At 43.4% G+C, this 15156-nt stretch overlaps 1 protein-coding gene across 1 annotated transcript in view; it reads left to right on the forward strand.

Moving 5' to 3' along the window:
• gabbr2 (gamma-aminobutyric acid (GABA) B receptor, 2) overlaps nucleotides 1-11090 on the forward strand; it is a 218028-nt gene extending 206938 nt beyond the window's left edge. Inside the window, exons 14-19 of the mRNA XM_076301769.1 lie at nucleotides 2795-2905; nucleotides 6635-6859; nucleotides 7550-7732; nucleotides 8749-8878; nucleotides 9247-9364; nucleotides 10918-11090. Coding sequence (XP_076157884.1) covers nucleotides 2795-2905; nucleotides 6635-6859; nucleotides 7550-7732; nucleotides 8749-8878; nucleotides 9247-9364; nucleotides 10918-11083 — 933 coding nt within the window. The 3' untranslated portion in view covers nucleotides 11084-11090. The remainder of the gene's footprint in view (nucleotides 1-2794; nucleotides 2906-6634; nucleotides 6860-7549; nucleotides 7733-8748; nucleotides 8879-9246; nucleotides 9365-10917) is intronic.
• Nucleotides 11091-15156: the final 4066 nt, after the last annotated feature.

Raw genomic sequence — 15156 nt, forward strand, 5'->3', positions numbered from 1 at the left:
AACTGGTACTGCAATCACTTTCAAATTACTGTAGAGAGGTGTATCAACTCCCCCTCCCCCCTGACTCGAGGTTGCCAACCCGGATGCCGAAACACTACTGACTTCGTGATTAGTAGATAGGTGGAGGGTGGCGCATCAGGCCAAAACACAGAATGACATGACAAAACACAACATCAACATCAGTTGAGGGCTGTAACTTCACTTTTTAAATGACAATATCCTGGCCGGACTACTGTTGTCAGTGATATAAGTATTTGAAATGAACATGATTTCTTAATGTCTAGTGACATATTAGGGCCATTTTATGATTAATTGAAATACATGTCTTACATACGGTTCCTTTAAGGCTTAAAATGCACATTTACATATTCCATTAACACTAACCTTGGGTCTCTTCGGAATGTGCTGAAACAATCAAATTAACATTCTGTGTTGTTTCATTTCAACATGTTCACGTCTCTGTTTTAGCCTAATGTTAGTTTACATTACAACCTCGCGGTTGGAATGGTTTTAAAGCGGTTTCAAAATAAAAGCCCCCCGAAAAAGAAAAGGAAAATACCAAAAAGAGTAAATAAGGTATAAGGAATGCATTAATAGTAATATTTGAAAAAGATCGAAAATCGAATCGAATCGTGACTTTAAAATCGAAAATGACATCGAATCGAGGATTTGGATAATTGTGACACCCCTACTAACAACCCAACACACCTAACAAGCACTCTACCTTTATATGGCTCTGGTTGGGCATTGTTTGGGCAACTTTTGAATGTTGGGCTTTGTTGGGCTTTGTCTGGAGAGTTTTCAAGCACAAGCACCATTTGAACATGTGTGTAAGTGTAATATATTATACCTAGCTCATACTTACACTTATAGGGGCAGTTGTGCAGACATGGATTAAGCATAGTCCTAAACTACTGGTTTCAGTGGATATCTTCACTGAAATTCTCTTTTAGTTTAGGACTAGGCTTAATCCATGTCTGGTAGATCGGCACTTAACACATACAATTTAGGATGCAGCAAGCTGTCACCCTCCTTAACAACAAAGTCAAATTTCTTGTATATGTAAGTATACTTGTATATGTTAGTACCTGGCCAATAAAAAACTGATTCTGATTCTGATCATTCTGTCTGTCTCACTCTCTCCCTCTCTTCTTATTTTCCTGTCTCTCTCCTCTCTCTCCCCATGTCTCTCTATTCTCTATGCTTATGAGTGTTGGAGCGCTGTGTATAAATAGCACCCCTCTGTTCTCTGGCCTACTTAATTGTTAACGCCACTTTGAGGTGTCAACTTTTGAGGTCTCCAGGCCTCCTTATTTGGGCTTGGGGCGAGATAAAGAGAAAGGGTAGTGGGTTTGTTTGGATCAGTGGATGGCGCTCTGATGAACTCAAGTCTCATTGTTACACACACACACACACACACAAACACACACACACACACACACACACACACACACACACACACAGTTATTAATGTCTGCATATTCAATTATCTCGCATTAACTTCTGTAGCATAATGGCAAGTCAGTTTGATTTCATAGCATGTGTTGGACCTAGCAGAGCGAGACAGTGTCTAATTCATCCGTGGGTAAATATTTGTGTGTTATTTGCGCGCGTCTTGGTGAGAACCAACAGGCTGTCTCCCTTTCATGAAAATGGGGCAAGAGGAAAAATGGGTTATGGAGAACCTGATTTTCCCACTTTCTTCAAAGAGGGGACCCAGTTTTTCTCTTCTTTTGCGCTCTCTCTCTCTCTCCTCTTCTCTTCACCCTCCCTTCTTCCTCTCTCTTCTCCTCCTCCTCTAAGCGCCCTCTTGAGACGGCCCGAGGACCCCTTAATGATGCAACAGCTTGCTTTTGCATACCGGACATGTGTCCCGTGTGAGACTCCTTTCTGTCGTCAACAGCCTTCGCCATCAATAAAGATATGTCATAAACAAGCCACCGCAACCTCCTTCCTTCAAACCGTCGAGTTCTTTTTTTTTTTTTTTTTTTTTAAATCGATGAACTCATAAGCAGTCACCAAACGTTCGATTATAATTTCAGTCATCAAGCAAAAAAATTCCCAATGCCACCAAACTTCACTGGGAATTCCCCTCACAGGAGAAGGCCATGTGACCAGTTGCCATGGCGCCCGAGTGCTACCTCTGGTGCTAAATTGGCCCCTAAGTCACTTACGTTACTCTAAGCTGTGTGTGTAGTGGGGGGGGGGGGGGGGGGGGGGTCATGTTAATAACGACCTGTTATGCTCAGCCATCATTACATCCATGCACGTGTTATTCTGCTCATTTCTTTCGTGGGTTTAACCCACTTTGGAGGGCAAGCTGATTCTTGTCCCCTCCCTTCGCTCCCAACCAGTCCACCTGAGGTTACTTAGCAACAGGGTCAGTGGCTCGCCTGAATGCTAAGTTATGCCCAAGGGTGTCTCTACAGGGGGTGTCAGGGGATGGGGAATCTCACTGCTCTATTATTGTCTTCACCATGGCCCCGTGGTGAGCAGAATACAGATGTTCATACTAACATTTGTTGTTGTTGTTGTTGTTGTTGCTGCTGTGTGTATGTTTATAATAGCTCTAGCTTGTTAAGGTCAGCGCATTTGTGTTTGACTATTTGCGTGGGTGTAAGTGAGTGGGTGAGTGTTTATAATTATGCTGTTTGTGATCTGTTGCCACGGACACAGTTAGTCTTCAGTGTGTGTGCGTGTGTGTGTGTGTGTGTATATGTGTGTGTGTGTATGCCCACAGTATGTGTGCGTTTCAACCTCCTAACCCTCCTTCTCGTCCTGTGTGTGTTGGCAGCCGGACCCCCAGGGACGAGACATTGCGATTCGGCCCTTCCTGGAGCACTGTGAGAACACACACATGACCATTTGGCTGGGGATCGTCTACGCCTACAAAGGCCTCCTGATGGTGAGCATGCTCTCCCGGGGCCACGGAGCATGTCAACATGGCCTCCATCTGCTCCCTCTCTCTATCTATTTACTTACAGTATATCTCTTAATCCCTCTCTCCATCTCTCTATCATTTTACCTACAGTATATCTCTTCATCCCTCTCTCCACCTCTCTATCTATTTACCTATATCTCTTCATCCCTCTCTCCCTGTATCTATCTCTTTACCTCTATGTCTCCTTCCCCCTCTCCCTCTGTCTATCCATTGATCTATTTATTTACATACTGTATCTATCTATCTATCTACTGTATCTATCTATCTATCTATCTATCTATCTATCTATCTATCTACAGTATCTATTTATCTATTTATCTATCTATCTATCTATCTATCTACAGTATCTATCTATCTATCTATCTATCTATCTATCTATCTATCTATCTATCTACAGTATCTATTTATCTATCTATCTATCTATCTATCTATCTATCTATCTATCTATCTATCTATCTCAAAAACTGGCACTGGCAACACACTCCATCTCTCTGCTCTCTCTAACCCACAATACAGTCCACTCCAATCCAATCCAATATTACAGTTTTTCTCAGTCGCTTTGGTGCTTTTCTTACATCACTATTAACATTTGCACAGCAGTTAGTGCATTTCTCAAAACAATTAGTGCAAACTGCAAAACCTAGTGGATTACCTGCAAAAGCACGTCACTTGCTCAAAATGGATAGTCCATTCCTCAAAAGCAAGTCTTCATGTCAATGAAACTGCCAGTGTCATCAAAATGAGAAGTCTTGACACCATCGTTTATGAACAAGATAGTCAAATGGCTTTGTCATGTTTTCATTATGACAGTTTAAAAAAAAAAGGTCAGAACTCGGTGACACTACCTGAACATGCTCAAGACAGCACTATACACTACTTGTACAGCCATTTGAAAACTACAGTAAAGTTAAACATTGCTGTAGTTAGGGGAGTAAGTGAGTACAAGACACTGTTCTCAAGACACACAAGAAGTACAGTTCATTTTGACTGACATGACATAAGCAAATGATAATGTTATAAAACAGCAGAGAATTGTACGAAAGCAACTGATACATGTCTAAAAGCATTTGCAATTTGTTCAGAGGAAGGAGAAATTGCTACTATGATGTGCACAAATGACTAAATGTTGTGGAGGTTGAACCTATAGTTATGAGAATTTTCATTCTGATCTGAGAAAAGCACCAAAGCAACTGAGAAAAACTGTATGATTTCTCAATAAGCAGGTAAAAAGACATTTGAGCGTGTATAATGTGCTGTATTCACTTTTCAATCTGCCATTCAGAAGCGGGTGCGTTGAATTTGCCGCTAGAATTATTACATGGACTAACGTACTCCACACTATCTACTTGTCGCCTTTGTAGTCGTGAAGTGTCATCCATATTGCATATTAGGTAGAACCTTCCAAATTAAAAGTCCCTGCCCTCTGCCAAGGACACAGTGAAAAGCCTTCCGTGTTGAAAGAATGAATGAGAATATTTGAAAAAGCCTTTTCTCTTTCAGCAGGTTAATTACCTGTGGGCTAGACTGTTGATTTAGTCGGTGGCGCCGGAGCCCCGTGAATGATTTAAAAAAAAAGGGAAGACGAAAGTGGGTTGGGAGAAAATGAAAGAGCGGGTCCTTTTTTGACGAGCTCGGTGCCCTCTGTAGAATTGAGTTGGCCCCTTTGTTTGCGGAGGTAAGATGGCTGGCGGGTGAGTGGCGGGCTGGATTCACTGTCAGGAGCTCACCCCTGTGTGTGTGTGTGTGTGTGTGTGTGTGTGTGTGTGTGTGTGTGTGTGTGTGTGTGTGTGTGTGTGTGTGTGTGACGCTGCATTGGAACTCACAGGGAGGGATGTGCTCTGCGTCATCACCAGTGCCACCACACGCACTGCTGTGTCTCTCACTGGGGCTGTTTGTTTATACGCACTGTCTCACCTCACTTTCTGTCTGACACACACACACACACACACACACACACACACACACACACACACACACACACACTCTCTCTCTCTCTCTCTCTGTTTAACATACACATTCACAGACACCTATCTCTCCCTCAAACACACACAGAGAGAGAGAGAGAGAGAGAGAGAAAGGGAAAGAGCAGAGGCGGAGGAGAGGTGGAGGTTATTACGGTTCAGTAACAGCTTGGCCTCTATATTTGAATTGAAGGACTAATTGTGAAAGCCATATAGCGTGCTATACTATACTGTAGACCTAAGAAAACTACAGATAAGACACAAGAGAGTAGAATGAGGGGGCAGAGGAAGTGGAAATAGAGCGAGAAGAGTGAGTTCTGAAGGCAGTTCACTAAGCCCCGTAGACGTGGATTAAAACGACTGGAGCTGGAGAAGAACCTGCAGAGTCTCAGCTCACTTGCGGTTCACGTGTTTGGGAGCGTGCAGGTCCTTAAGCGGATCCAAAAGGTGCATTCAGTAGAACCATCCCCCCTCCGCTGCGGAGGACTGTGGTTCTTAGAAAAGTTAACATTGTTTGGGTTGCAGGGTGATTTATGCCCCACATGGCTTAGGCTGCCATGTGATGCACACAAAAAGAATTACATTGTGAGGTTTTTTTTTTTCTGATCAGAAACGGAAGACATTTTGGTGTTTATTATTTATTTAACCTCCATCTTGCTGCAGCAGATTTTTGAAGTTGTTGCCAAGGACTTTCAGTTGTCCTCCCAGCCCGCTAGCATGCTGTCCATGTTTCATTAACCAGTAAATTGAAAGCAATAATTTCACTCACGTGCTTAAGTGCACAATGACAAATTGAATCTAATCTAATCTAATCTAATCTAAAATTTCACACATTTCATTTACATATAAATGTATGGAGATATTTGTGTATTGGTGCTCTTGGTATGGGACCACAGGACATGGGTGAATGAGACCCATATTACATGTACATGTAAAATCAATATTTCATATTGACCATTATACACATATGTGAACTCATGCTGTTCACCCTTCACTCAGCATGCATTGTAAAGTCACTTCACTTATGGATGCAGTCTTTGATTATACTCCATTACACTTTTTGTTGAGTTCAGTGGGATTCTTTATAAAGCTTACGTAACACAGAAAGGTGGGTGTATTTTATAGTTTGATTGGGCCTTTATCAAGCTTTTGCTAGGATCGAGGACTGCCTTTAAAGAAACATAACTAAAATACCTTCTCTAACGGCTTCTACACACAGTTGCGTGCGTTGCAGTGCTGGAGACGCATCCCATTCACTTTACATGGGCTCACGTCATCCGTTTCCAAACAGAATTGTGGTTCCGTTGCGTCGCGTTTCTCCCGTTGCTTATGTTGAGAAGTTCAGCTGTTGCTGCACCGACAGACGGCACCGGCCAATCAAGCCAATCGACAGACAGCACCAACCGATCAAATTACGGTTATACTTCAAGTTCAAGTCATTTGCATAGCTACCGTGGGGAACACCCACTGGCATGCGTTGACGGAACGCAACTGTGTGTAGAAGCCGTAACACCATCACCATCCTCTTTGACACACACATATAAGTAGTCATGTGACCTTAACATCTTATGTCATGTGCTGATCATGTGATTTCTTTGTGTGTATGACAACTGTAAATAGTGTTTCAAAGGCTTGTCAGTTTTCTTTTAAATTGTCGAGTGATTATGACAAATGCTTTAAAAACTTCTGTCCAACCCTTTGTGTTGTCCACTCTTCCCTGACCACTCTGTAGCTGTTTGGCTGTTTCCTGGCCTGGGAGACGCGCAACGTAAGCATCCCGGCACTCAATGACAGCAAGTACATCGGCATGAGCGTCTACAACGTGGGCATCATGTGCATCATCGGAGCCGCCGTCTCCTTCCTGACCCGTGACCAGCCCAACGTCCAGTTCTGCATTGTGGCCCTGGTCATCATCTTCTGCAGCACCATCACGCTCTGCCTGGTGTTCGTGCCCAAGGTGGGTGTGTGTGTTCATGCCCAAGGTGGGTGTAGGTGTGGGTGTGGGTTGTAATGCGGGAGTTCGTGCCCAAGGTGGGTGTAGGTGTGGGTGTGGGTGGTAGTGCGGTAGTTCATGGCCAAGGTGGGTGTAGGTGTGGGTGTGGGTGGTAATGCGGGAGTTCGTGCCCAAGGTGGGTGTAGGTGTGGGTGTGGGTGGTAGTGCGGTAGTTCATGGCCAAGGTGGGTGTAGGTGTGGGTGTGGGTGGTAATGCGGGAGTTCGTGCCCAAGGTGGGTGTAGGTGTGGGTGTGGGTGGTAGTGCGGTAGTTCATGCCCAAGGTGGGTGTGGGTGTAGGTGTGGGTGGTAGTGCGGTAGTTCATGGCCAAGGTGGGTATGGGTGTAGGTGTAGGTGTGGGAGCTAGTGCCAGTGCATGTGCCTGCCAAGCGGGGCAATCGATGTCGGTGGTAAAGTGGGCAATTATGCTGGATTACTAATCAATCTTTTATGGAGGACTCATAAATGTCGGTGCCCTATGGCGGATGGTACTGTAGGCTCAGATGATGGATGCTTACTGCTTTTTGAGGGTCCGTGAAATTATACTGGTTTCAGATCTATAAACTTCTCAGGTTTTTTACGGTTTTGAGTTTTATTGCTTGTTTTCCTCTAAAGTGGCTCCTCTCGTCTGTCTCGTTTCATGTCATGCCGTAGTTCATCACCATGAGGACGAACCCGGACGCAGCCACGCAGAACCGGAGGTTAAAGTTCACACAGAACCAGAAGAAGGAGGACTCCAAGACCTCCACGTCGGTGACCAGCGTCAACCAGGCCAACACGTCGCGCCTCGACGGCCTTCAGACGGACAACCACCGCCTGCGGATGAGAATAACAGAGGTGAGCCCGCGCTGAGGAAGTACACTGCTTCCACACCCTTTTTCTAGTTTAAGTTCACCTTGCAAACCTCACAGAGTTAAGGTTTTGTATGTTTATGGTTTTTGGTAATGAAAATGCATTATTTTCACTGTTGATATCAGGGTTGTGCACAATTCAAATTGCAATTCGTCTTCCTGTTTGCTACCTCAATTGAATTGATTTTTTTTTTTTTGCACAAGCCTGGTTGATTTTTGACATTGTTATTGTATTTATTGGTAGTGCTGTTATTGTTACTATTATAGTATTATTTTACTTATTTAACTTTCTTGCCAGAGTAACAGGGTGAGCACACAAGCAGAGAGTAAGATGTTGCCCAACAAATGAAGTTCAGTCCCCTATAGAGACATGACATGTACTTCACTGTTAACTGGAGGTCACAGCTTTAGTGGACGGGAGAGTGAGAATATCTTGGTGAAAACAAGATGTCTTGTATGACTTTTGACAAGGACAGTGAAGTTGGATGTCAGTGCACATACTTTCAACCATAAATTTTAGATGACTGCCCTTGTGTGAAATAAAGAAACATCACAGTTTATACTGTGGAATCACATAATGAATCACCATCAGTGGGAACATCATACAATATACAGTAACTGTAGTGTGTCAGAGATGTGTATTTAAGTTGAGGACAAGACACAAACATGCTTACCACCTTAACCATTATAAAAACAGTCTGAAAGTCGCCGTTTGCAGTCATTCAGAGTTTCATGTTGCTGGCATTTGAACTCTTCAGCATCAAGGCCTTACAGTAGCATGTGTGACCTCCTTTTTAACATGTGTAGTTTGCATAACAAATTCTTAAAGATGTGACACTTTGTGACAGCTTCAGTGTTGGAGCAGCGATGCTGTCTAAAAGGTTGTGCTTGAGGACGACCTACATACACCTACACCTACACACAACTCAACTCAACTCAGGAGTGAAGTCTCTTCTCACTCTATTATTGACACTGAGGTGCTTTTTATTTTTGTGTCTCCAGCTTGACAAGGAGTTGGAGGAGGTGACCATGCAGTTGCAGGACACGCCTGAGAAGACCCCTTACATCAAGCAGAACCACTACCAGGACCTCAACAACATTCTCAGCATAAGCAACTTCACAGAGGGCAAAGGTGAGAGTCTTGAGTCCCCATCACAATGGGTTCTTCAGGTTCTGTGCTATTCCTGTGTGGGTTTTCTGAAAGCACTATGGTCTCCCATAGACTATCTATAACTGCTCCTAATATTAATAAACTGTTGACGTTCTGTTAACAACAATTTATGGTTAAGATTAGGGTTAGGGGTTTGGTTAGGGTGATGTTCAGTTCCTGTTCAACAATGATTTTAAAGATTGAACTTGAATTTAAACAAACCATGTGTGAAGTCTGTGTAGTCGATAAAGTGTTGTGTTACTTTATTTGTTGTAGAAGTAATGAAAAGAAAGGATGTCAACAATAAAAAAAATAAATGGCACTGAATTTTTATCTGATCCACTCTGCAGAAGGTGAGAAGTCCGTCCTGAAGAACCATCTGGAACAGAAGCCGCAGGCCCAGTGGGGCTCCATGGATCCTTCTAGAATAAGCAGAGGTCCACTGGAGGACATTAACTCACCTGAGCAGTGAGTAGCCGTCACAGTTCCTCCTCCTACGCTAGCCACTTTAGAAACACATGGGAAAGGAGTGAATTTAAACTAGTGTATGTGATATTGCCAAGTTTGTTGTTGAACTGAAGAAACGGATAAAGAGATTATTTTATGTCGTACAACGGCACAGGAATATTGATGTCATCAAGTGGGAGGGGAGGGTGAGTGAAAAAAAGAGAACCCTGTTTCATGCATCACTGCAATCGGCCCCAGTTTTGTTAATCCAGAATGAGAGAGAGCGAGAGAGAGAGAGAGAGAGAGAGAGAGAGAGAGAGCTCTTACATAACCTGTGATGTACAACCACCGATGGAAGCAGCGAGGCCTGAAAATAGACAGTGGCACAACAGTGCAGAAATTCTCAGAGCTTTTCCCTCCCTGCATAAATGTTTGATCACATGTACAGGGGAAGACAGAGAGAGAGAGAGAGAGAGAGAGGAATGGAGGGAGAGAGAGGGATGAAGGGAGAGAGAGAAGGAACGTGAGAAAGTATGAGTAAAAAGGAGGGGAGCACACAAGCAGAGAGTTAGATGTTGCCCAACAAATAAAGTTCAGTCTCCTATATAGACACGACATGCACACCACAGCTTCAGTAGATGGGAGGGGAGGAAGCAAGTGTCATGCAATGAAGATTTCTTCTCCCGTCTCCTCCCGTTGCTATGACATGCTCTTGTACCGGGTAGGTTGAAGTGACCACAATGCCTGTGGACGGACTTGAATTTTTGTATTGATACGAGATACTAAAATGGTATCCATTTTTCTTTTTATTATTTTTTAGTAATTTGAGGAAAAAAGCAAGACCTACTTTTATTAGTACACCAAAATACAAAGGTACATTTATGATGCAGTTCATGATGCAGAAGAACATCAAATTTGTTTTTTTATGTAACCGGCATTATCGTTACGTAATTGCCTTTTGTGCCACGGGGTGCACACACAGTAGCAGCCCAAGCACGAAAACATCCCAGGAAGCTCTAAATCAGGAGCCCAGTGCATTGTGGGTTAGTGGGGAAGAGGGCTGCACATGCAGCCTCAGCATGTGGTGGATACTCAGGGGGCGATCACCAGCAAGTCGACAACATTTTTATGTCTGCCACAAGACCAATTAAAGCAGGCTGAGAGAAAAGGGAGTTCTAAAGATGCAAGCAAGAAAAGTGCCGATGTGAGAGTAGTGAATGTATCTGTATGCTTTCCTATGCTGTGTGTTCTGCTGACACTACTGAGCAAGTGAAACTGTAAACCTTATTGTATCTGGCGGTGCATGTATAATAGAGGAGAGTTGTGGCACGTATGACAAAAACTGTAATATCACAGTTAGCCTTAGATAGGCGCATAAAAACTTTTACAGGTTTACCAGCCGAAGACTTTGCTGTTGGCCAATCAAGCTGTCTCATGCTATGTGGTTACAACCTTAACTGCCTCAAATCTACAGTGTGTCATGCATTGCTTTTTCCCCCCATCGGTTTTACCAGTGCCTTTTAAACTACAAATCTGGCATGTGCTCTCTCTCTCTCTCTGCTCTCTCCGTACAGTGTCCAGCGCCGGCTCTCTTTGCAGCTGCCAATCCTGCACCACGCCTACCTGCCCTCCATAGGGGGGGTGGACGCCAGCTGCAGCAGCCCCAATGCCAGCCCCGGATCCAGCCCGCGGCACAGACACATGCCCCCCTCCTACCGGGTCATGGTGTCGGGCCTGTGAGGAACACCCTCTGACCCCCCCCCCCTCCACCCACCCCCACCTGCCTCCAACCCAACACGTTCTTCTTTGCCCTGCCCCCCCCCCCCCATCCGCATACCCCACCCACACTTCAGCCCCTCTCTTCTACTACCCCCCCCCCATCCCCCTTTTATAACATGAGGAACCGGAAGAATAAGAAGACGAATGAATGGACTGAATTGATCAGCGATTAAAAAGATGAAAGGAGGCGTCATACCACACGTCCCAAGGTCCGACACATCCAACTCCCTCCGTCCAGCCACTAGCATCAGAGAATGGACTGATCGTCATGGGCTGAGAGTTGCTGGTGGGGTGTGGGGGGTGGGAGAGTCCCAGTGGTGCTCACCACGGAGGCGCTCACATGTCTCATGGCCTACTGCGGAGATCACTTGCGTTTTCCTTTGAACCCACCCCACCCCACCACACCCCACCCCCCACCCCTTCCGTGATCCTCCCCATTGCCCCCTGGACTGCAGAGAGGAGCGGCAGAGGACCTCACTGACCTGTAGCCTTATCTGCTTCAAAAGGGTTTCCGTTTTTTGAGTTTTTTGTTTGATCATTTTTCATTTCTTTTTATATGAAGTATGTCTTGGGTTTCCTCACTAAAAAACTTGAGCAGGTTGTGAACTCGTCTGATGTTTTAGTAGTGCACTGATGTTGTCCATCGTAAGAGATGTGACCAGAGTTTTCATCCCAGGCCATAGAGCTGACCATGCCGACAGACATGTAAATACCATGCATTTTACACCAGATCTCAGTAAGCTTCTAATAGGAATGCCACATTTTGCTGTCCAGGAAATCAGACAATTATGAGAAGTTTCTTAAAAACAACATATTGATATTGGAAGCCAGAAAAGTCAAAAATGATTTGAATGAGGCTAAACATTTTAGCAAAACGTAATATCTGCCTCATGGGAACATAAGAAAACTGGTAAATGAAATGTTTTTGTAAATCCAACACATCATCCGAAACTGGGGCCAACGGTGTGTACTTCTGTAGCTCCCTCAACATGGAGTGAGCTAGTACACACTTCAGATTCTTTTTCACGTTTGCTAAATTTGCACCATCATTTCTGTTTGGTTTCTGTTTTTTTGTTTGTTTGTTTTTTCTGTTTTTACCTTTAGAGTGATCTGTGACCTATTATGGTTCACACACCATCACGTGCTGTGCATATGACTCAAGAGTGGGTGGGGGTGGCTACACAATAAAAAAAAAAAAAACAGAGACCTCACAGTACAGTTCAAGGGGAGTCTGGTGGAAGAAAAAGACCTTTGTATGTGCACACCGACACTCACAGGCACAGAATGAATCTTTTTCTTTTCCTCCTGCATCTCCTGGTAACGTTGGGGTGAATCTCACTGATTTGGTCCGTGGGCCAGTCTTCCATTGCAGCTGGGTGTCTGTTCTCCAACTCTCGGGGGTGAGGGATGACCAAAATCCTTTATGGGCACAGGGAGGCAAGAAGATAGACGCGGCCGCAGAGCAGTGGACAGAGCGTGGTTGGTCACTATTTATCTGAAGAAGAAAGAAAAAGTGTGTATCAATGCAAGGGTGCTAGTGGGGTCAATGCGACGAAGCGAAACGCAAGGGTTTTGTCATGTGCCTGCAGCAAGGAAAGGGTGAATATATGAAGGCTGGATGCCGCTGGTGTGCAACTAGACTGCAGTTTGGAGTGTAATAATAACTGCGCTTCAGTAAGGGGGAAAAAAACCTCAATGATGGAAGATGGACTGGCCAGTGGGAATTCATATCCAGCTGTCAAGCCAGTCGTTCGGTCCTTAGACGCTCATGATGGTTGTTTTTATTTTATTTTTTCCCATTTCTATTATCATCTTTTATACTGTTATTTATTTTATTTATTTTTTTCAATCAGGAAAAGTGAACACCTGTCAAGCCCTTCTAGATGCGACTCGAGCCAAAAAATATATATGGCCTGGGTGGGGGGGGGGGGGCATTTGATTGAGATCCCATGGTTGTCAGCCTATCCTCCCTCTCACAACAGACTGATTCACAGTCCAGAAGAAAAGCACAGAGTGGTGTTTTTAAAATAAATCATCCGGCGCTAAGCAACAGTGAACATACCTCATAGTTGCTATAGAGATGCAAGTCAGTGCTGTGAAATTTTACCCAAAGTCTTGCATAAATAGTGTGTAGAAGAAACACACCAACACACAAATACACACTCATAGCAGTTGTCTGACAATTCTTTTGTAAATCTGTGACAGGACAACAAACAAGAAATGTATTCCGAATACCAACTTTTTTTTTGATAAGCTATGTATTATCAATATCTACAAAGATTTGTTCAGCAAAATATCTCACCATTGGTGTCTTGGTTTTAGTTTATGTTTGTTGAGCGCTGTGCCTGTTGTTGAATATTGGTCCCCTACAGGAAATGTAAAACGTCACTTCAGCCGGGTTAAGGAACATGACACAGATAATCTCAAGAGTGGATCAAGACAGCAGATAACACAAAAACGCTTCCCGGATGTTCTCCCAGCGGGAGAGACCGGGTATGGGATCAGAACTACGGCTGATCCCTCGTCTCGGGCCTGGGAAAGCCTGGTTAGTCTGAGCACTTTCTACAAACTGTCAGGCTGCTCTGACATTTGTGAAGCCAAGGCCTCTCGACCTTTACCAGTCAGACGGCAGCAGCCACTAAACAAAACAAAGCAAAACAAAACAAACAAAAAGACACTGGGATTTGTTGTTCCTTCAGAGACACACATTTTATATATATATTACATTACATGTGATTGTGTACTACATCTTGCTGATGCCCTGATGGTGTCTGTATATGGAAATATTTGGTATTCGGCATCCTGAAGATGGCATGAAATAAAATGTTAAAGTCACATAGAGTTAGTTCCGTTTGTGCGACTGTCGTGACCAAAATTTCACTTCCAATTTCACAATTTCCGAGTCCCTCCCACGTCACACACACACCAAATCACTCCAGAATCATCATGAGTCCATTAAAGACCAACACCAATGGACATCATGCAGTCTGTCTTCAGAGCCAGGTGTCACAGTAAATGAACTCCCATCATACAGTGGTCGTACGCTGTTGTGTTGTATGTAGACCGAGTTTCTTCATAAGACGAGAGTTGGTAAAAAGAGCACAACATGAACAGGACCTATCTATGAACACCATCAGAAATGGAGTCTGAGAAGCAACCATCTGTTGTTGACGACAGAAAAAGCCAAACATTGGCATCATTCGTTTGCTTATAGGTTGTATGTCCTACGTACGTTATTGTCTATAATGCACCCAAAGTAGGTCAGTTAAATGGTGATGGCAAAAGGGCTTACATACTTCAGTGAACTGATTATTTGGTGGATGAAACCGGGGCCATTCATTTATTTTATTCTTTGATTTGAATCAAAAAGATCATATTTCCTCCTAATAAGATGTGCAGACATAATGAAAAACAATACTGTGCAAAAGTCTTAGGAGGTGCATGGACATTCTGTATTGCAATCCCCCCCCCCCCCCCCCCGAAAAAAAAAATGTGCTGAAATATGGGCTTTTTCCCCTTAAGTCTCCAAACGTGGTGGCCAATAAACTAGCACATTTTGAAATAAATTTAGTAGGTAGTCAACAAGTTAGAAATCATTGAAAAATATCAGTTTCATTAAGGCAATACAGTTTTTTTAAAAATTGACATACGCTGTTTTAGCTTAGAAGAATCCAAAGATCCAGACTTTTTATACATGAGAGGAAAGGGGAGAATATACTTAAGACTTTTGCACAGAACTGTTGTGTCAAAATATACAAAAAACAGACAAAACTACATCTATAGTTATAATACATATATATTTCCATAGTATATGTCACTATCATATATGGTATTCTATGCATAGATTGTTGAATTTATTTTAAATGTATTTTCTTAATAAATTCTAACAGTGCAGAACATAGCATTTATGAAAGTGGCAATAAAATTGTTCTCAGATATAGCCTACATTGAGAGAATAAGAGACGCTAAACAGATGACAGACAGACAAAAAAGGATGAAATGCAAAAGCATATATTTTAATAGCAAATATATGA

This window comes from Alosa pseudoharengus, unplaced genomic scaffold (genome assembly GCF_046254945.1).
Source record: "Alosa pseudoharengus isolate Yale_2024_CS ecotype anadromous, Long Island Sound unplaced genomic scaffold, YU_APseudo_1.1 YU_APseudo_1.1_scf_23, whole genome shotgun sequence".
Taxonomy (NCBI): domain Eukaryota; kingdom Metazoa; phylum Chordata; class Actinopteri; order Clupeiformes; family Clupeidae; genus Alosa; species Alosa pseudoharengus.